This window comes from Stylophora pistillata, chromosome 13 (genome assembly GCF_964205215.1).
Source record: "Stylophora pistillata chromosome 13, jaStyPist1.2, whole genome shotgun sequence".
Classification (NCBI taxonomy): domain Eukaryota; kingdom Metazoa; phylum Cnidaria; class Anthozoa; order Scleractinia; family Pocilloporidae; genus Stylophora; species Stylophora pistillata.
Genome location: NC_142531.1, coordinates 2,677,148 through 2,698,210, shown reverse-complemented (window position 1 = coordinate 2,698,210; position 21,063 = coordinate 2,677,148). Strand labels below are relative to the sequence as shown.

At 37.6% G+C, this 21,063-nt stretch overlaps 1 protein-coding gene and 1 long non-coding RNA gene across 3 annotated transcripts; one reads left to right on the top strand and one right to left on the bottom strand.

Annotated features, from left to right (window-relative positions):
- Positions 1-1,498: 1,498 nt before the first annotated feature.
- On the bottom strand, positions 1,499-12,561 carry LOC111345979 (carbonic anhydrase 1). Of its 2 annotated transcripts, none has more exons than XM_022953266.2 (8): positions 12,427-12,561; positions 5,265-5,357; positions 4,707-4,736; positions 4,066-4,376; positions 3,688-3,780; positions 2,980-3,043; positions 2,509-2,666; positions 1,499-1,934 (listed from the first exon to the last, which is right to left on the bottom strand). In XM_022953266.2, the coding sequence occupies exons 2-8, from the start codon at positions 5,329-5,331 to the stop codon at positions 1,722-1,724; spliced, it is 936 nt and encodes a 311-aa protein (XP_022809001.2). In that variant the 5' UTR covers positions 5,332-5,357; positions 12,427-12,561; the 3' UTR covers positions 1,499-1,721. The 2 variants fall into 2 exon arrangements, with proteins under 2 accessions (XP_022809001.2, XP_022809002.2); XM_022953267.2 differs by lacking the exon at positions 12,427-12,561 and adding an exon at positions 7,502-7,602.
- A 142-nt stretch (positions 12,562-12,703) lies between these two features.
- On the top strand, positions 12,704-20,732 carry LOC148717271 (uncharacterized). Its single transcript, XR_015994684.1, has 3 exons — positions 12,704-13,847; positions 15,649-15,876; positions 17,562-20,732. It is a non-coding gene; the product is annotated as an uncharacterized LOC148717271 (long non-coding RNA).
- Positions 20,733-21,063: the final 331 nt, after the last annotated feature.

Sequence of the window (21,063 nt, the reverse complement as noted above, 5' to 3'; positions counted from 1 at the left end):
CCACCGTTTGGCATCAGACCAGAATAGTTATTCTACTAGTGGCCAGGAAGCTTCCAAGGTTGAAATAACCGCTACAAAATGCGATCCGAGTACACTGTTTGAAAATATTATGACTCCGTCCATGTTATTTCCCATTGCCCACTGGAAAATCCATCATTTCCATAAACCAGATAATCTGCTCCAATAAATAAGAATTTAGATCAACAAAGGTTCGCAAAGATTTTTGTGTCAACACGTGATTGTCACCTCCCGTCATGTCGAGCTCCTATTAACCATATCAGAATTTCCTGGTAAATAGATCGTGTTACAATCACGTTTTCTTGAACTTAATTTACAATTAAAATAACTTAATATGTCTAATGTTTGATAAATACTCCTATTCGATACAAGAACTCCTCTGTATTTTGAGCTTTTTGTAAACAAACTGACTTAGGCCAAAGTATACTAATTGAATACATACATCATATAAAAATGCGAATAACTGTTTTAGACGTGATCTATACTTTTTTCTGGTGCTCGTACATAAAATTATAATAATCGCTTAGAACAGTAACAGTCTTTTAATGTTTCCTGACGGTCGACTGAGTCGTAACTTCAAGTTCATAGTAAGCAAATGTGTCAAAAAGTTACTGCCATTTCATGTTCATTGGTTGGCAAACCTTAAAAATCTATTTAAAAAGATTTTTATGAAAAAGTAGCGAGAATTACAAACCAACTCATAATCATTTAAAATTCTTTAAGGCAACATAGCAACGAGCAGTCTGTCTTTATTAGACCACTTCCAGTTTGTCTCAATTGATTAGAGCGCTGGACTGTTGTGCGGGAGGTCGAGGTCTATGGTTCGAGCCCCGGCCGAACCAACACTCAAGGTCTTAAACTGACTGAGGAGAATGCGCTATCTTTCTATGATATGAAATGGATAGACATTCTAGTCTTCTCGGATAAGGAGGAATAAACCGTAGGTCCTGTCTCTTGCATCTATTAATTAGTTCATTTGGTTAGGCAGGGGATGTTGAAGAACCCACTCACGAGATTACTGTGATGTGGTCTGGCCTGTTTACTGGGAATTGTGGGGAAGGGCATCTTCAAATAAGTTTCCTTCGATTGTTTGTAAACTGCTGATGCAGTCCGGCCAAAGTCCCCCGAAAAGTGTTGTGATGCGCATTTGATCATATACACATGTTAATTTGCGCAATATAAATATTAAATTATTATTGTTATTATTGGTCCCTCACAAAGAAGCACAATGAAAAGTTACCATAAAAAATTAAACCAAATTCCGCATAGCGCTTTTTCATTGGCTCAAGGGACTAAGCTAAGAAAGATAAACTGGTCATGATCTGGCAGCTAAGAATTGCTTCTAATGACTTCCTTTACTAAAGGAGGTGAACAAAAAGGTCTTACTAAATATTCATTTGCACGTAGAATAGTAAAAAAATTAACAAAGATATCAAGTAAAATTTCAAGATTACGAAAATAAACCTTTAAAACCATCCTGTAAGGACTAAAACTTTTAATAAACTCAAGTTGTTCTTTGATTAAAATATCTATAAACTAACCTATGCAAACATTTGAAACGTTTTCTCCTATAATTCCGGTCATATCAAAGAGAATGTTTCTCGTCCCTTTTTAAAGTTGTAACTCCTTGGAGTTAAAAAAATACAATTAACTAAACAGCAAGTCTTAGTCAATTGGCGTCAGGTGTATGCGAAGGAGCCATCTTAATTAAGGAATAGAGCTCCGATTAACATCAACAGCAACAGGCTTGTGGTGATCTTAACTCCAGCTGTTGAATCAGCAACCGTCGGAGTTTCTGTGCCAGGTGAAACATCGAAGCTCGCATACACAGTGCGTGTGTTAAGGGCCTGGGTCGGGCGGTAGTTCAACCCAATGTAGTCAGTGTCGTTCATCATCAAACCGCGTATGGCAGCAACCTGTAATTATGAGAAGAATTTTTTTAACGTAATGCTGCCAAAATCTGCGAAATGTAGACGATAGTAACAACAGCGACGATACACTTCCTGCTGAGATGCGCTAGTTTGGGGTCAGTAGCTGTGTGCCACAGGGCAATCTCAATTAAGTGTGCAAAGTAATACAGGATTCCTACAGCAGTCTGATTGACTTTAAACACATTTCGCCCTGCCTTTACCAAACAAATTAAACCTTCCCTGATACAAAACTTAACCTGTGTAAAACCAAAACCAGATTCAAAATCACTGACGTCTTGATCATCTACGTTTTCGCATCCTTTAACTCCTTCAGGAATTTTCTTCGTTTTCTCATTGGCTGCCTGTGTCACGTGCGTTTCTTCCCAATGAGAATATTGTGTTACCTTTGATTTTGGCTTACGGCAAACGAGGAAAAAGGCGTCAGATCACGTTCTCGAACACAAAATTGAGCTTAAACACGAACACTCCTCCTAACTGATCCGCAAGACGAAAACATATCGAAGAAGCACTAGTTCCTTTCGTTATCATAGAAGCCGCACTTTACAATCGTAAGGCTCACCTGAGATGCGGATATCTTTACGGAATCGTGGAAGACTGTCCATGTGACAGACTCGAAACATCCCGGCGTTGTTAGGGAGCCTTGGTACCTGTAGAACTTGCTCGTGTTGGATGGGAAAAGAGGAGAGAGAGGAAAAGGTGCAATGTGTGCAGTTGTGTCTGTAAAATAATAATTAAAAAAGATGAGAATTGAAAAAGAAAAAGCTAGTTGGGTATGATAAAACAAGAGACCCTGCCGCCTTCTCCGAAAATCGTTGGGCTTAAGGTTAGGGATATGTACAGAAGAGATTTCAAGAGTTGAGGTATAGAGGAGAACCTCTCCCCTTCCACGGAAGTCGCCTCAAAACTCCACGAAATTAGATATCTTTCTGAAGCTTTGATTGACTCTCTCTATGTGATCTCCGTTTCCAAAAGTAACAGACATGTGAAAAAGAAACCTAATATGAGTGAGTAACAGAAGAGATAGACTTACTTCCATTGACAACTTTTGCGGTATAATTGAGGAATTTGTCGTAAGCGGAATTTGCACTTCCCACCTGAAAGGGAACGATATCATAAAAGGTTACATCGTAAAAAAATCGAATATTGTCTGAATGGGTCGATTTATTCCTATGGAATAATTGTTAGGCTAACTCGAGAATTAATTTTCACTCTCTATTAGCTGTTGGACAACTTATTTTCTAAATTTCTGTCTCCATACCTAAATTGTTTACGAAGTGCACGCAATTGGTTTAGAGACATTAATTATGAAATCACGATTTCCTGTGTTATTGGTACTTTGACTTTGTTGATCTATCTTTTGGACAACTGCTCCTTTTAGAAATTTATGCTGAATCTGTTCGAGATAAAATGCAGAGCAATTAAGGGAAATTGATAAACATTTTAGACTTGACGTGAATCTATTGGGCATTAAAGACGACAGTACAGAGAATTTTGCGCTTGATAGGAGAGAATTAATTTCCAGATTTAAGAGCACGCGTACGCACAAAGGTTTAAGCCTCTCGGCCTTACTTTTGTTACAACCTCTAAACTCAGAACGTCTACATAATTTGGTGCGCGACTGCAATATTACTTCACACTTCTCTGCATCTTTGCAGATTCTGCACTGTTGTGACACTGAAGCTTTGTGCATTATCTTTAGATCCTAAGCATCACAGCACATGACGCAGCACTCAAATACCTCAATGAAGACACCAAGGACAGCCAAACCATCAGGCTGCGCGGCGGCGTAGGTCAAGTTTGGGTATTTCACATTGTAGCTGACAAAATGGATCTGAGAGAAAGAAATGATCAGGATTGTTAGGTGTAATGTTGGTGATGGTGCCCATAACTTTCCCTTCGTTGGCATGTAATTAGGATTGATCATAACTTTCCCCTTAATCAATGTTAAGATGAAAAGTTCGCCTAAATGCTATGGCTGATTAATAGAATTCGGCTTCTTGAATGCAGGATCTATATGAAAGTCTTGAATGTGAGAGTTATCGAACAGTTTCTAACGTTAAGTCTTTCATTCAGAAATGACACAGGAGATTTTGCGAGAAATTTTCTCTGTACGCACCTCTGCGGCAAACTGTTTGCCATTCAGAGTGTGCTCTGAACCTTGTCCATTTTCGGGTCCCCAGTGAAGGTGAAATTGAGCGGTGGTGTAGTTTCCTACGAGACCTCCACCACTGACGAAGAACTTTTTATCTGGTAGGTTCACCTGCAGAGCAGAGCCAGTGTTCTCTTGAGTGAACTTAGTCGAGAGTGTACTTCCGTAGTTTTGCCAGTTCCAGTCTGAGAACGACTTGTAGGTTACATTAGTGAAGGAAATGTCTATGGGAGATTGGCTTTTCCCTGAGGCACAGTTACCCGTCCATCTCAACGGTCCTAAAATGGCAGAAAAAGTTTAAACATTTGACACAAGAAAAGTGTAAAAAATACTACTTAAGGGAGTGGCTTAATAAGTACTAAGGGGCTCTTGTCTTTGTCAAAAAGGGACTAATGTTAAAGTACTAGTTATGGATAGCCAGTCATGTCTCCAAATAATTCCCTTCATTGGTCGTGGAATACTCTCTACACCGCGTATCAAAAGCCCTGATGAGATATTTAAGGGGTATGAGAACTATAGGTTGGGGGGGGGGGGCTTCTACCTTTCCCAAAAGTGGTACCATCGAACTCGACATTTAAACATCAAGAAAGGCGCTAGCAGCGACTTACCATCGGCACAATTACTGCAGTAGCTCCAGCCTGAAAAGGGGAAATAACATTTTTAACATATAGAAAACTCACATGAACAACTGATAAGGTTCTTTTTTTTTCTAAATTCTGTGTGTTGAGAATTGAGATCGTTTGGAATTATGAAATAAAAGAAAAATTAAGTCCATAAAGGTTATCAAGGAAAGTAACTTCGAATGCCTTTGTTCGACTTTTATAACAAACCCAAGGAACCAAAATTCTTACTTACCCTGTGGGGGAGGGGAGGGGGCGGGGGAGAAGTGGTTCATTTCTCTTGGGAGGGAACACTTCTATTCAAAGCACACACAGTTCTAAAAAATGCCTGAGGAAATCGGACTGTCTGTTAGGTTACTTGCTAGTATCTCTCATGATCTGTCTCGATAAACTTAGCCACAACAAATATAATGCTGCTAAGAAAACGAAACGCCAATACAGAGGCAACAGCAGTGTAGTGTTATTTACCATATTCAAACGTCTGCAGAAGGCATTACGAGGTATTTCGAACCTTTCGTTTTATATTTAGAGAAATGAAATACTTACTGTCGGTTCCTAAGCCGATAGAAATTCCAGTAACACCAATGAAAGCTAACACCAGAAATTTGGCCATGGTTTGTTAATTTTGCTCTTTTTTTCCTGTGGAAGGAAACGACAGAAGGGTAATATCTTTAATTTTGTACTTAATTCTTTTTCTAAGGTATGTTTCTTTTACAACTTAAAATACTGTTTTTAAATGTAAATAAAGAAGCCGTCTGGGATTATACCATGATTCGTTATACAATTTAGGCTCATCAATATTTGAGCGACTCTGTCATTCCTAGGATTAGATGCTCTTATGAATAAAACCTCAAATGTGACTTAATTCTTTCAACCTTTAATTATTCCGACGGTTGTCAAAGTACCAACTGGTGCTATTCTGTTACACGTGGTTGAATATCAATTAACAATTGGTTCATGCTTTAGCGTGCACTATCGAGTTATGGAGCACGCGGGAAGTTTGGAGAGCACGAAAGAAGCGTAAGAGTTGCCCGAGGCGATAGCCGAGGGCAACTCTAGCTTTTTGAGTGCTCTCCAAACTTCCCACGTGCTCCATAACTCGATAGTGCATAGCTGAAAGCATGAACCAATTGTTTTAGAACATAGCCGGTAGAATTGTGCATCAAATCCGACGGGAAAAATGGACAACAATATCAGTTGAAGCGAATCGTGACGGCGCTGATGCCGAGTCTCGATCCTTTTCCTTTGTTTTTCTCTTTTTCTGCCTCATTTAAGAACTCTAGCCCAAGGGAAAAGGTTGAAACATTGTCTTCGTTTTCGGACTAGTAGGCCGAGTTTCTGTTTGTATCCATTATTGTCGCGAAATATATTATTTTTCAATCGGCCGCTCGCGCGAAAAAAAAATTTCTGGCGAAGCGATTTGCTGACGCTGTCAGCGTGCACTGTCAGGATTTTGAGCACGCTTACAAATATTGAATTTCATTGCGCGGTTCTGCTAGCTATGTTCTAACAAAAGTTATTCCGGGCGGTTGAAGCCGCAATTTCAAAGATTTGAAAATTGCAGTGGTTTATTTCTATCTTATTTGTTGACTTCAAACAGATAATCTGCCAAGTGCTTCCCCTTCTGCCGATGTAGTACAGCAGGTTCTTTTAGAAACAGATAGCTCTGTTATGAAGTGATATACGCACTTTCCTTTAAGAAATGCGTCACCACTTTGGATAAGGAACTAAGCTCTTGGGAAAACTATACATGTCTTTCAGCATAATTTAATTAGTTAGCAGTGTACACTTCAAATACTTTTAAAGCCTTTTTTATTCGGTATAATAACACTAATCTTAGTTTCCACTCGTCAATCTTGAAAATTCACCAAGCGAAGGAAAAAAAAAATATTACGGTCAACACCACTTTGCACTTCTCGTTAGAAAATATAATATTATATAGGCTTAATTATTATTCTTTTTGTGTCTGTTTTTGTGCATGGATCAACAGCTCAAATCGTTAAGTACAGTTTTCAGAGTGTTAGTCTGAGCAGCGAAGTTTTTTGATGTATTTTGAGGCGTTGGTCTCCCGCCATCGTGTCATCAAAAGCACCCGAAACTAGCAGCAACTGCTTAAGAAGAAAGCCAATCGGCAAAAGAAACATTGACGATTTCACTACACAATATCGTCCAACTTGTCATGGAAATATTACGACAGCTAATATAGCAACGGTGGGCAGATGGCGACCAGTGACGGCGCTTTAGAGACTTATTTCGGCCAGGAAAAACTCGATTTAACAAATCACTTTCGAAATTTAAAGACACGTCTAGTTGCTCACGTCGATAAACAGCTAAGAAACAAATAAAACGCTTTCGTTTGACTGTATAACGGAAAAGTTAGCCGAATAGTGCTGAACAAAGATTTTTTCCAGAAGCGAAATTAAGTTAGCAGTGACAAGCTGTAATTTTATTATTCCAAGAATAGTTATCGCACATTTCATGAATTCCCACTCAGACTGTGGCGAAATTCAAACTTTAGACCATTTAGCATTGATTTAAGCGGAATGAAGGGAAAACGATACGTCTTACCACCCGATATCTTCGTAACCGCATTGGTTACTCGATACTACAAATTATCTGAGGCGTATGGAGTTAATTTCTAATTACTGTTTGCTTATGTAGTTAATTAATGCTTACTGTTTGACCAGATGCTCAGAGAGGGCCAATCAATAAGGGTGTTCTGCTATCAAGCTTGGTAAAGTCAACATTTAGGACGGAAAAAATTAGACTGAAGAATAGCTTACCTTGACAGTGCCGAACCTCTCCTGCTCAACGAATGAAAGAAAGATTGGTGGGGCGGCCGTTTATATATCATGCCAGAAGACTCTTGAACAATCGCAACAATCTGATTGGCTGCCCAATTAATTACGCATTGTTCTAGAAAATAATCTACCTATTTTGGTGTGCAATATTGTGTAATCAACACGATTCTAATATGCGTTGTTAGCCATCTATTTTTGTTTTTTCTTCGTCATTAAGCTGAGGTTTGTTTTTTTTTAATTCAGCGAAGAGTTCCCGGTCACAGGTAAACTTTTCTTGAGATATAGCTCTTATGTTTGCGATTAAAATAAAACTGGCCAAAAAAGGAATAATATTTTCAATTCAATAGACAAATGTTTTGCGCTCAGACACATTTGTGTGTTGTAGGAGAGTGTGACCTCTGGCTAAATTCGACACTCGACAACAACTACTGCCAGTGAAAAAATGTTTCCATGGCCTCGTTTATTTCACCTTTTTTTTTTTTTCCTCAAAGTAAGTTCAATTTCTTCAAAAGCTTGGAGAAACTTTGGATTACAGACAATATTGTTATAATGTGCCTGGTTAGAACAATAAAAAGAGGGCAATTAAGGCGATAAACGTGTTATTTTGCCATTTGAAGAGGCTGCATTTACACTCTATAAGTCATAAAGCACTATTTTAGAATTCTTTGTATATTTGTTAAATTTGATTGCTTTAAGACTATATCGGATATTGATCTGCGGTTAGGTGCCACTGTTTTATCATCAGTTACCTCAGCAAGTGAAACTCTTAAATACATCTTGATAATTCAGTAAAATTCAATGTAAATTTCAAGTTACCAAAACATTTCTTTGCTGACACATTATCTAAAGTCAAACCTGTCGTTTTAAGGTCGAATCTCACCAGCGTTTCAGTACATACGTTACGTTTATATATGACCCACTTGAGTCGATGAACCCTATTAGGTAAATATCTTGAAAGTGGTTTGTCATGCCGATCAACTCATGAATTAAATGCGTCCTCTTTCCTAAACTGGTTAAGATTTCACAGTGTTGGAAAAAGCTTACGTGAGTAGCGAGGTCAAAAGTGAAGGTTGCAAAAATACACCCGGAGCTCAGCTAAGATATCTAGAGGGGAGCATAGCTGATTGATCATCTTGTATGAGAAATACTTGCTGACCAGTGGGCGTATATCAAAGATAATTTCCGCAGTCATCAAAACACTTAGCGGCGTCAAGTGGTACTTCACAAAATCATAGGCTGTCTCTCTGGTTGCCATTATGTGGCTCTGGTCTCAAACACTATATTTTTTGTAAACGTTTCAACTTCTCTGATATTGTCCGCGTTGGTGTAAATTTATCCACGACGGCAATGAAGTATTTTATCTTTTAGTTTGCTTTTTCATTTGTTTGATCCTTCATACACCTCCACAACGCTTTTGTTGATCATTACCGGTTTGTTTGACTTTGACCATGTAAGGCTGTCACAAAGGTGGGAATACTTAAAAGGCAGCTGTGGTAATATATATTTTGAGATATCCTGCCCTTGAAAACAAAATATCGATACCAGCGCCATAACTTGTTTTGTTTTGTTGACAAGTGAACTTGAACAGAAGGTTAGCATGGTCTAGCCATTATATTAAGGATAATGAACTATTGCGAATACTTCGGTTCTTTCTGCCTCGTTCCCGACTACGATACATTTATGCCTCCAGTTGTACTTCGAAAACTTCACTTCCTAAGAAACTTGAATCGTTTAAGTATCGTCTTCCGTAAGTCAACTTTGCCACTGAACCTCAGCTTCCGCAACTTCCCGTAACTTGCTCAGCGTTTTCCCTTAAGGATGTAAATAGTAATCCTGATACATCAGAAAATGCTTCAATGGCATAGATTTCCCTTCGAGAGGAAATCGAAACAAAATGTTGTCTAGCCCTAACAAGCTTTTGCCATCTGTTTCAATGGCTGACTGGTGATGTTGAAAAGGGTGAACATTTGAATATCGTCAGAAATTTGGTCTGTGAACTCAAGTGGCGAATGTTGAATTGAGCCGAGTCAGGATTTTGAGATTTAGGAGGTGAACTATAAAAATATTGTGCGTCACACCTCCTTGGTTAGGAAATCAACGTACTTCCCCATTGTCACGTATCTCGTTGACGTCTTTAGAGGAGACATAGGTTGGGGCATTCTTATTGTTGCAATATTACTTACATTATTTTCGTCATTGGACTTTGGAACCGAACTGATAATTTTTTAACATTAAGGATGATGAGCTTTGCTTACAGAACTTTTCGAGTCAAAGAACTGAACGAGTTAGTATCTCGTGCTTAAAAAATTTCGACTAAAAGTGAAAATAACCTTTGATAAGATACACACTTTCAAGCAATGAATGGCAAAATTCTCTAAAGGAAAGACTACCAGTCATTGCCGCTCTGGATCACTGGGCAGCAATTTTCGGTGAGTCAACATCAGATGACCTCATCAATCAATGCACTCCTGGCTAATATTCCTAATTACTGTTTTTTCCAACTGAACATGAACCGGCAGTGGTTACGTAACCATACAGTTTATGAGACTTTGACTTTATTTTGTCGATCTGTGTCTGATTAAAAATGTTTTTCCCCAGGATTTTAAAGTCATCCAAGCTTTGTCGACTGGACGGAAAAGGCGAAATATTAATAAACCACCTAATCCAAGAGCAATCAGTTCAAGAGGCTTTGAATCTTATCTGCTTTCAGTACAATATTTAGGTAGAAAACGAATTTTTTGACTTATTCAACTATCGCATAGTACAGTTACAGAAAAGTTGAGTTTTCTTAATTTCTAGAATTTAAACTGATAACATTTTTTTAATCTGTGGTCTTCCAAATTGCGACTTGAAAATTTCGGCGAATTGCTATATTTATATCCAAAGTATAGCGCTGAAAAAAAAAAAAAAAAAACTGTTGACACTGACCCGACAGGATGTTAGGATCACCAGCTTTCCACTTTTAGTCGTCAAATCACAATGAATTTTTTGTTATTCGTTGTGTGTTTTACTGTAGTGTTCGGGATTTTTTCCGATTTAAACCACAAGTGACTAAAGTGTCTATCTCATAAAACTCAGTTTTATCTATAAGACATGTGGGACTTTAGGTTTTAGACAAACAATAGACAGAACTGCCTCTGAGTCGGCGGCCATTATGTTGTTGAGACAAGTGATGGCCTCTTCATTCTAATGATCTCATCACAATAAAAAAATCGACGAATATAACTCAATAAATTTTGCTTTTCGGAAATTAATGAGGGCGAAAGGTTAGATATGTTGCTAAAAAGTAAGTAGAAATGGCAGCAGAGACGGTGTGAAAAAAATCAGGAACCGGACAGGACGGACGAATTACACAACGGGACAACTACTGACTCTGCGCAGTATTCCCGCACAAAACTCTTAAGGGTTCCTAATATAAGATGTTGTCAGCAGGTCTTGGAATTGGTTTTAACGCTAGCTAAAAGGTAAAAATAGCAAGAGAAGAATAATTCGAACAGTTTAAACGCTATTCCTGGAAAATTTAGTGAGAGAGAATTCAAACTCATCAGTCAAACGGACGAATAATGAAACTGGTTAAAAGTTCCGCTCAACCCCGTGATTTGTAATCAAGGGAATTACAGAGAAGAAAAACACCATAATGCTAAAAGGAATTGTTATTGGAAACGATAGGAAAGTAATGAAATACTCGAAACAGAAATTCAGTTTTACCAAGTAACTGAAAGAAGCTGCCAATGAAAACAGAAAAACTTTAATAAAGTTGACAATATTAATATTTCCATAGAAATTGAATTTTTTTGTAAATATTTGAGTTTGTTCATTAAAGATATTAGCCATTCATCTCACGTATGTTAAAAAGAAATCGGAACATAGAGCCAATTAAAAAAATTACTAACTCCGTGAGCTCTTTTGTGAGAGTCAGAAATACAAATGGCCTTTAACTAATATCTAGTTTAGCTCCTGGAATTTACTGCACTTGAGGACATTACATAATTTTGTCACAAACTGAGCTTTTTTCCCACGTGTATCTCCCACGTGAATTCAGGCGGAAAAAAAATAACGTACAAATATTCTCGAATCAGATCATACCAATGGTAATATCAGAAAAACTGACCCTCGGTGTTGTCTTAAAATAGATAATAGAACTCTGCTACTGTGCTGTAAAATTTAGAGCCGGCCCATTTGGCAACAGAACGATAAACATAGATCCATAGCTAGCGTACCAAATTTTAATGAATCAAGGCTCTTTCGAACCGCTTTAGACGTTCGATGAAGTAATTTTGTGGATCAATTTTCCAACCTCCAAGATAAGTCGGCATAAGAAGTCAAATAGCCGATTAACGCTGAACTGGGGTTAGAAAATATCAAATTCAGGGTTGAGTGGTCGATTGCTTTCGTGTGGGTAGGTGTGGATGTGATTGTGCGTCGGTGCAAGGCCTTATGCGCCACTTGTCACAAATATGATGGGCGAAGGCCAGGGTTTGTAACTTTGGCTATATCATTGAAACCGTCAAGGCTGAAGAACAGATCTAGCAACCAGCAAATAAACAATCAACGACAAAAGAAGAAAGCAGGAAAGCCTGTGCTAGATTAGGTCTCACTAATGACGGTGTCTTACTCGAGTCGTCTATGAGTATCAGGTTTTCAAGGCTACGCCAGAGCTAAAAGCTTATCGTCTTAATGTCTGTTGCATGTAATTTAAAGTATTGCTATTCTATCTGGATAGATACTGGATCAATGTGGATAACCCACAACAAAATATTGAACATGCCGATGAAAACACCATTGCTGTGGTCTGCTTACGATCACAACTGCTACAACGTTTCCCAATTCCAAGAAAACGGGAAAAACACTAGAATATGTAAAAAAGAAATTCTCACTAATAGTTTAAATCAAATTTGCAAACTCACGTTTGAATCAGAAGTTCTCAGGATGAATTCGTTGCACAGAGAGAAGCCACAACAGTGCTGAGCTGTAATAACTATCCACCGAAGTTGATTCTGGATTTTTTCTGGTTAGATCTTGTTTATTTATACAGTCAGCACTATGTGGAGAATTTCCGGCAATCAGCTGCGGTCAAGGGGATAACTTTGCTGTGTCAATTAGGTTTTCAATTGGCTGTCGTACCTTAAAACCAAAATCAGCGTAATTGAGATGGCCAGTAAGAATACAGCAGAATATCACGTGGAAAAACAAGACCGTAAAATGAACAATGATACACAAACGCAAAAAAGCACGGAAAACAACAATGGAAAGATCACGAATCCCTTTAGTCTTGATTGGTTGAAAGCATGGAGCCAGTTTTCTTAACCAATCGCATGGCACGGTAAAGCAAAATCAATACAACGTCACAGGTAATTGTGACGTTGGATCATCACTGATCACGTGTATTCGTTGATCTTTACACAGCATAAGTGTTTATTTTTCTAAACAAAGTAAAATACATAAAAAATCCGCAATAAGTCGTGGACGGCTTAGGAACTTTTCTTGGTAAGTTAAGAAAAATTCTTCTATGAGAAGGGAATCTAAGTTCTGTGTCAAGATAAAGAACAGATCCCTAAGAAACTGATCCATGCGAAAACATTTTGCTGGCTGATCTGCCAAGATACGCAGTATACTGCCAATATGGTTCCTCTTTCCTCACTTGAACTCTAAACAGAAGACAATTTAAATATTACGCTCGTATTAGACCGGTGTCAGCCTTCCGTCACGATAATATAAGAATATCTTGGAAATTCAAGCCGCGTGCTGATCGACTCTTCTAGAACTTGCTCTTTGGGTAGCCTAATCAAGATGTCTAATTCAAAGTAGCCTATTTAAAAAAACAAGAGAAAACACTTCTTTGCGGAATGGATGTAAGGCCAAAAGAACCATTTTTGGGATTAAACATTGTCAAAATTTTGTTCCGTTTTGCATCTCTGCAGGGATTCAAGTTGTTAAGATTGCACCCGAATACGCCAAGACCTCCAGGCGGATGGGTTCCTTTAGCAGCGCTTTACTTGCATATGGAAGCTTTTCGCCTCAGTTATCATCTTTTCTTTTGGAGAGACGGCGAGGGGGTGGGGGTGCAAGGTTGCTGTCTACACCTCAAGTAGACCAAGAAGGCTGAGAGCGACCTGGGAATGAGAAATAGAATAAATGGATTGGTTTTTTTTTGTATACTGCGAGGCTACCAAGCGTGTTAGTCTTTGCGAATCAATTGATACAGGATTTTGTTAGCATGCGAGATCTTTCGTAATTCCCTCTCGCTTTCTGGGATACTCTCTGACGTCTGTGTAAATGAACTTCATTCGTGACTTGCACGAGGATTGTATGGTAGGTACCAATCAAGGTGAGAGAAAGCTCAATTGATTCTGGTCGTCTAAATACCCTCGGGTTTATAATGAAATTTTCATTCAATGTGTGTAAGGGTCATTGGTGTTTAATGACGGTTTGGTCACTCATAATAGCCCCTGGGCACTTGGTTTTTGTACCTTACGATGCTTTCCAAGGACTGCCCACTAAGGAGACTTCAGAAAGCGTATATTCTTATTTTGATCTTTGGTACACTAGTGCTACTTGGAATACCACAGTAGGTAAATATTATATTGTGACTCAGCGAGATGTTAATAAGTGACCCTTTATTATTTATTTGTCAAACTAGAGTGGGTTCTTCCGCATTCTGTAGTTGCCTTTTTGCTTCAGACCACTTCCAAGTTACACCTTGGAAATATTTGTCCTTTTGATAAAACAATAGAGAATTTTATCTGGGACATTTCTGAGATACCAGTTTCTTATTTTAAAAGAATGCATATACTAAAGGAGGGGGTAGACATCAGCCCTTGTTTTTGGCATTTTAAACTAAACTCTGGAAAAAACGATCTGTGGAAAGTACTATCTTGCACTTTAAAAATGTCTGCAGTTATTAGCTTAATTCCTTAAAATTTGCTAACAGATGTGAAACAGGGAAGGGGGCTATCAAATCATTTCAGGACTTGCAAGGGATATTAAAACTCTTACCCAATCTTGTCACCGTGTCTTACCTACAAGAGGTAATTTGTTTCATGGTTAGATATGCATGCAATTTCATTCTTTCATGCACATTTGTTGAGATATGTATTCTATGGTGGACACATTTACATAGGAAAGGAATTAACATTCCTCAGAAAGTAGTACCACAAGTGGAGAACTTGATCATCATTATTAACATAGCAATTATTTGCTTTTTCTTTGACCAAATATGGTATGCTGATCAAATGCTAGCCTCATATAAATGTTACGGCAAAACTTCTAAGTAAATTGCAGGGCTATTGTTTGAGCCCTGGGGAATGTACCTTTATTAGTGGACAAACTAAGTGGTGACTGTACTCTAATGAGTAGTTCCACCATGACAAACTGCTGTGTTGATAATTAAATTTTTTGTGTGACAATATTTGAAGGAAAAGAAATGATCCTCAGGAAAGACCCAGCAACACTTTGTTTCGGCTGAATAAAGGGGAAAACATTGCTGTCTTGACCAACCATCCATGGGTCTCAGGACATTGGTTATGAAAAATCAGCCTGAAAAAGTCACACAAAATTGCACTCTTTATAAACTTGGGGCCCTGATTAGATTGTTGAAATTATTGGCATTTTACTTTTCTGATTGTTCATATTTTGGTTACAATGAATATATGAAGTTCATATATTTGAACTGCGGTATTAGATACGTATGATGCACGATCTTCGCAGTAGAGAGCGCTTTTATGCAATAGTGAAAATCAGACCTGAAAAAAATCAGGCCTGTACGGGATTCGAACCCCTGACCTCTGCGATACTAGTGCAGTGCTCTACCAATTGAGCTAACAAGCCAAGTGGGAGCAGGCCGTTTAGTTGATTCGTAATAAACCCGTGATCATAAATCGGATACAATGAATATATATATATAGATATTTAACTGCAGACAGTACTGTTTCGGCCTTCTGGGCCTCATCAGTGCAGTGCTAATGCTAGGATGGAGGAGAACCAATATGGTCACCCCAAACGATCCAACCTTTGTGGTATCGTCTAAGTCATGCCAGAGTGCTCAAACTAGAGTACACTAGCTATATAGATATTTATATATATATATATATATATATATATTTTTTTTTTTATTTCTCTCTTTGCTCAAGTTTAACTTAGCAAGAAGCTTACCTCCTTGGCGAGTTCTTGGCAGCTTCAGTGGATAGAACACCTGACGTCAAAAACCCAGCTAAGGTTCTAATAAGGAACTTGTCATTTGTTGCCCTTATTTCTCTAAACCGCTCACAATAAATACTTGATACTTTCAAACCTATATCAAGCGGTATTTCACGGGGAATAGCGGAGTGACCGTTAAATACAGATTCCATAGAATGGCGGTATGTATATTTTTCTCACATCGATGGTATGTTACGCTATTCTCTCGAAACCAAAAGACAGAAATGCATCTCAAAAAGGTGAAACGCTGACTCTAGTCGTTCAGTAGGACCTTTTTTGATTAGATGGTTCATCTGGGAGTATTCTTTAAAAACAGTTGTAAATACAAGTGGTCTATCGTAAGCTGAGATAGCTCAGTTGAGAGAGCGTCAGACTGAAGATCTGAAGGTTCCTGGTTCAAAACCAGAGAGCTCTGAATTATTAACAACTATTCACCAAAGTGGAGGAGGTTGTTAGTGGTGGATATTTACCAAGCCGCGAAGCAGCGAGGTAAATATCCACCGCTAACCACTGACACTGAGACGAATAGTTGTTTTAGTATATACTAAAACAGTGAGATAATATACACCACCGTCGTTAATTTGAGTGATTTCTTCGCTTGTCACGGATGCAAACCGTACGCCATTTTTTCCCGAGTTGCTCGGAGGTAAATAGCAAAGGATATTCGGAGTTTGACTAGCCAATCAGAGCGCGCCTTCAACGCTATCCACTGTTTTAGTATCTACTAATCCCAGATATCGGCAAATCCTTTTTGTTTTTAATCATTGTGTTTCTGCTTTAGTTTCGTATTTACTTTTTTTTCTGATGTCGTTTGAGTTTCCTCAGAGATTCTTCGTTATGTGATTCCCTATTCAAAATGACCTGCAATGTTAAAGAAATGTTCACAAAACTGCCATACGTACACCAGTTGAGTATTTTCATTCAAAGTTTTTATTTCCGATTTCCTTTCGATCTCTCGAAATGTACTGGGGTTAAAGATAAGCAAAGCCTAATAAATGTCTTCATTATGGTGAACTTTTAGATTAGATCTAAGACTTCCTGTTTCCTCATTTTTGATGCAAACTTTTGCAAATACAATGGCCGGTAACTGAATGGCACGTGAAATAACTCTTTTTCCCCATAAAGACGTGCAAACAAAACTCGTGGCATATCTGTGACGTATTCGTCTGTGGTTGGTTTGTTTTCACTTTCCATATTTATGAAAAATTGTTAGTTTTGTCAAACCGAACAGGTCGTGGTTGTGTTCCTGTGTGGGCAGTTTGTACCAGGATTGTTCATGAATTCAGTCCTAGTTAATCGATTAACTATAATTCAGTGGACTGAAACTCGAATATGTCGATACTGCTCTTCGAAAATTGTAAGTTTGATATTCGTACCCTTTCTGAAGGAGTCGCAGACAAAGTTTCTGAACATGTGCGCTTTTAGTTCGGTTCGCTTCATGTTTCTTGCATCAGTAATTTGTTCTTAACTAAAAGCAAACGAAAGCTAGTCTTTAGATGTACCTATTACTGCGTAAAGTGTTGAAAAAATTCACTCCTAGTCCGTTGATTTTGTTTAAAATTGAACCACCGATAAATATATAATAACACATGTGGAATTCACGTAAAGCGCAGTAACGTTCGTGAAATATTGTAGTTGCTCTTTTAAACGCGCGGAGAAATCGAGGCAGGAACATTTCACACACAAGTTTATTATAAAAACAAAATTCGAGCCGCTATTGGAAAAAGAGTTTTTACATCTAAAAAAAATCTAATACACTACAAACTTGCCATATCCATCTTACCACACCTAAATAACGATGGTTTATTTCAAGGACAACGCGCTGAGTATTGTTTTGCATATTCAGTTCTAGATACAGCAAGACAGAGGAACAAACAATACAAGGAAAGGACAAACTGGAATCGAAGAATCTAGAAGATGCTCTGCAAAGATAAGAACTTTAAAGATATTATAATACTTTTGTGGTAGAAATAGTGGCTGCCAAAATTTCTAAACTTAATGAGAGTACACTGCTTTCACATCGGCTTAAAGGAATTTAAGGACGAACTGTGATAGAAAATTATAACCTGGTAGACATTCTGCAGAAAGTTCAACCTGAAGGTTGAAGTGAATTGTTTAAGGTGGCACAGAAGGGCACAAAATATTTTGCAAAAATTATCCGAATGTTGAAACGAGCATTGATCGTTCTTTTGTAGGAAAAAGCGGACATGCTAAACGATTCAAAGATTTTTATGGCACCGTTTTGCCATAAAAGAGAGTTGTTGATGTTCCAGTTTTCGACAAGATTGTTATATTCTGAGGATGTAGGTTTTCTAAACAGACAATTTGTCTATTTTCTTTTTCAAAACATCGGTCAGTGCCACCTTAAAAAATCACACGTTAATCTATATTAGCCTCTTTTGCAATGGACAAGAGAACACTGGCAACCGAAAAAGCATGTAGGAAAAACTATGCGCAAAATGTTCGTTTTAATTACGGAAGGAACTGCTTTTTTCAGTTACCTACAACTTGCGTAGAAACGATAACGCTTTGGTCGCGCCACGAAAACTCGTTACCCTCCTTTCACAGTGACATAATGCTGGCATTCAGTTCATCGAGGATGAAAAAAAGATGACGAACTTTCTTTTTCGAATATGTTCACAAAGACAGCCACAGAAGACAATTCAAAAGACGAAAGATCCTATTACACTTCACATGGGGTTACAAACGATAAGTCTAACGAGACGGGAGCAACTAGTTTGCAACTCACCATGCAATTCATCCAACAAAAAAATTACTTTGAGCGTGATTTGACCAGAGATCGAGTGATTCGACTGCCCTGCCTCCTTCAAAGGAGAGGTCTCCAGGGACCTCGATATGAGACCGACTGACTGACACAGCGGACTACATTGAATAGTTATATCAACAATCACACTGCTGAACATAATCGACTTACACACCACACTACTGACTGACTGACTATTATAAACTTTGTTAGACAGCTGTGGCTATTTTCAGTGACTTAAGAACCCAGAAGAGACTTAAGTTGGCAAATATCATCAAAATCAACCACCCACTGAACATATTCTTGGAATTTTGTATGCACTGAAAAACATGTGAAAAAGAACGACCCAGATAGAAAAACGCCGCTGATCCCGCCACACATTGACATCACGCATTAATTGACTCATATTACTCATTTCCACGGACCATGCTTAATACAATAACTGCTCTGTGTGACTTCTGCACTCAAATCTATGTGATTAACTATTTGTGAAAAAAAAACGCTTTTGTTCGCTTTTGAAAAATCGTTACCGAAAACGCATTTACCTTCGTTCTCTTGTCCTTTTGCAAATGATTTAATACATACAAATTTAAATGTCTGGTTCAGAGAAATTTCCATGTAAATAGTTACAATAAACCAAAAACTTTAAGTTTTTTAAATTCAATTCTCTTGAATTCGTCAAAACAAGCATAGGTGTTCAGTTTTATTTAGACTACTGTCAAGTCGAAAACACAAAGTCACAAATTCAGGAAGTGTTTTTTTTTTTTTTTGCGCTTAAGATGGAAACTCTCCGTCACTTCACAATTCACTCGGTAACTTTTACAGCTTTGAAAAAAAAAGAAAAAAGGCAACTGTCTTCCAAGCTCTCAGGAAGAATGAAATGTGACCACGTTAATTTCAATTCTCAAAAATATTTTGAGAAAGGTTTCCTCACGAATTCTGTTTGACTCGGCATTGACGCCGAACTTGAGAGGATGAGATCGCCTGTTTCGACTTATTTAAATTTTTCACAGTGCCTACGCATTTTTTTTTCTGATTAAATGAAATTATTTTGTGTTGGTTACAAGGAGGGAGAATTTTCAGTGAATATGCTCTAGGAAGTGCTTTGTGTCCTTTGCTCGTTTGCTTTCCACAAAACTTCTGAAAGACATTATTTGAGGATTTTCGAGTTGAGCTTGGTCTGTAAAACCCGTTACAAAGTCATCTTTTTTAAAAGCACGTTAAATGCGTCAAATTTTATTTTTATCCTCTGAACCAGCCATTGGGTTTTCATGTAATTGTAACGTAGAAAGACCTCTTTCAGCCTACGAACGGTGTAACACAGGACGATAGGAAATTTTGGGGACTTAGATCTGAATTGTTGAATTAGTCGATGAAAAATTAAAGTGAACAACTCGTCCACAATCATATCACAATAAATTGCGACTATACTTAGAGCCAAGCAATCATCCACGCTGGTGCTCCGAAAAGGAGAGGAAATAGCTTGTCCATAAACGAGAAAATTTTAAAGATTCTTTGAGGCTTGTAAATTGACTCAACAAAATATTTTTCGTAGTAATTTTGAAAAAAATATATATCGGTGAAGCTGAGCAATTGTTTGTACCCTTGCGACGAAAATGAAAGTACTAGGCTAATTAGTTTCATAAGAAACGAATACTTTGAAGCTAATCTGATGTCTAAATTTCGTCTCGAATATTTTTCACTTTTAGCGTCGAATGTGTCCTGTACAGCAAGTAAAAAAAATCGATGGCTGTAAAAGGTCTTTTTACTGTAACATGGCAAGCTTAGAGTACTTTGTTAGTTGAATGATATTTCTTATCTTTAGAGTGCAAATATTTGTTCATCGTCTTGTGCAAAAAAAAAAAAAAGAAATCGAGAAACCAATTTTTTTCGGTAGAAATCATATCTTGATAAATTTTATTTTGCTAAGAAAGTTGTCAAATTTTACAAGAAATTTGAATGAAAGACGGTATATTAATTTCAAGGAAAAAAAATTGCGCAAGGTGATGTTCACATCTTTTGGCGGAGAATTTAAGGGAAGCCATTTTGATTTTTTCGTCGAAAATGTCGTCAGGGGAAACTCGGTGCAAATTGCTCTAAATTTTCCCGCCAAAAGTCTTTGTATATATTAGAACGAATTTTTCTTTATTTAATGAAAAATTACTTAACTAATTAAAGAAGATAATACTTGTATTATCATTTATTGATTGAAGTATTTAAGAAAGAAAATAAAGATCACAATCAAACGGTGAACAACATTGTTAAGTTTATTGACTTTATTTGATAAAAGCACTATGGAAAAATACAGGCAATAAAGATAAAATGACTTAAATTTTCCTGAGGAAAATAAACGGCGCATGCAATTTTGTCCAAGTTTTTTGGCGGGAAAATTAAAATTCTTAAACAGAAGTTACTTACAGAGTGGAACTTAAAAACACTGGCGCATGCGTATTTTAAGCACTCGTATTTTTCCAAGGCGTTTTGGCGGGAAAATCAAAAATTTTAAACAGACCTTACTAGCGAAAACGTTTCTATCCAAACAAAGTAAATAACGGAGAAACTTTGAAGTTGAATTAGTTGTTCC

Bases quoted from the DNA above. Each gene is read 5' to 3' on its own strand.
- LOC111345979 (XM_022953266.2), bottom strand. From the start codon at position 5,331: ATGGCCAAATTTCTGGTGTTAGCTTTCATTGGTGTTACTGGAATTTCT. The intron at 3,781-4,065 runs GTGCGTACAGAG...TCTTTCTCTCAG, and splicing joins GCAAACAGTTTGCCGCAGAG to ATCCATTTTGTCAGCTACAA. The intron at 1,935-2,508 runs GTGAGCCTTACG...TCATAATTACAG, and splicing joins TAAAGATATCCGCATCTCAG to GTTGCTGCCATACGCGGTTT.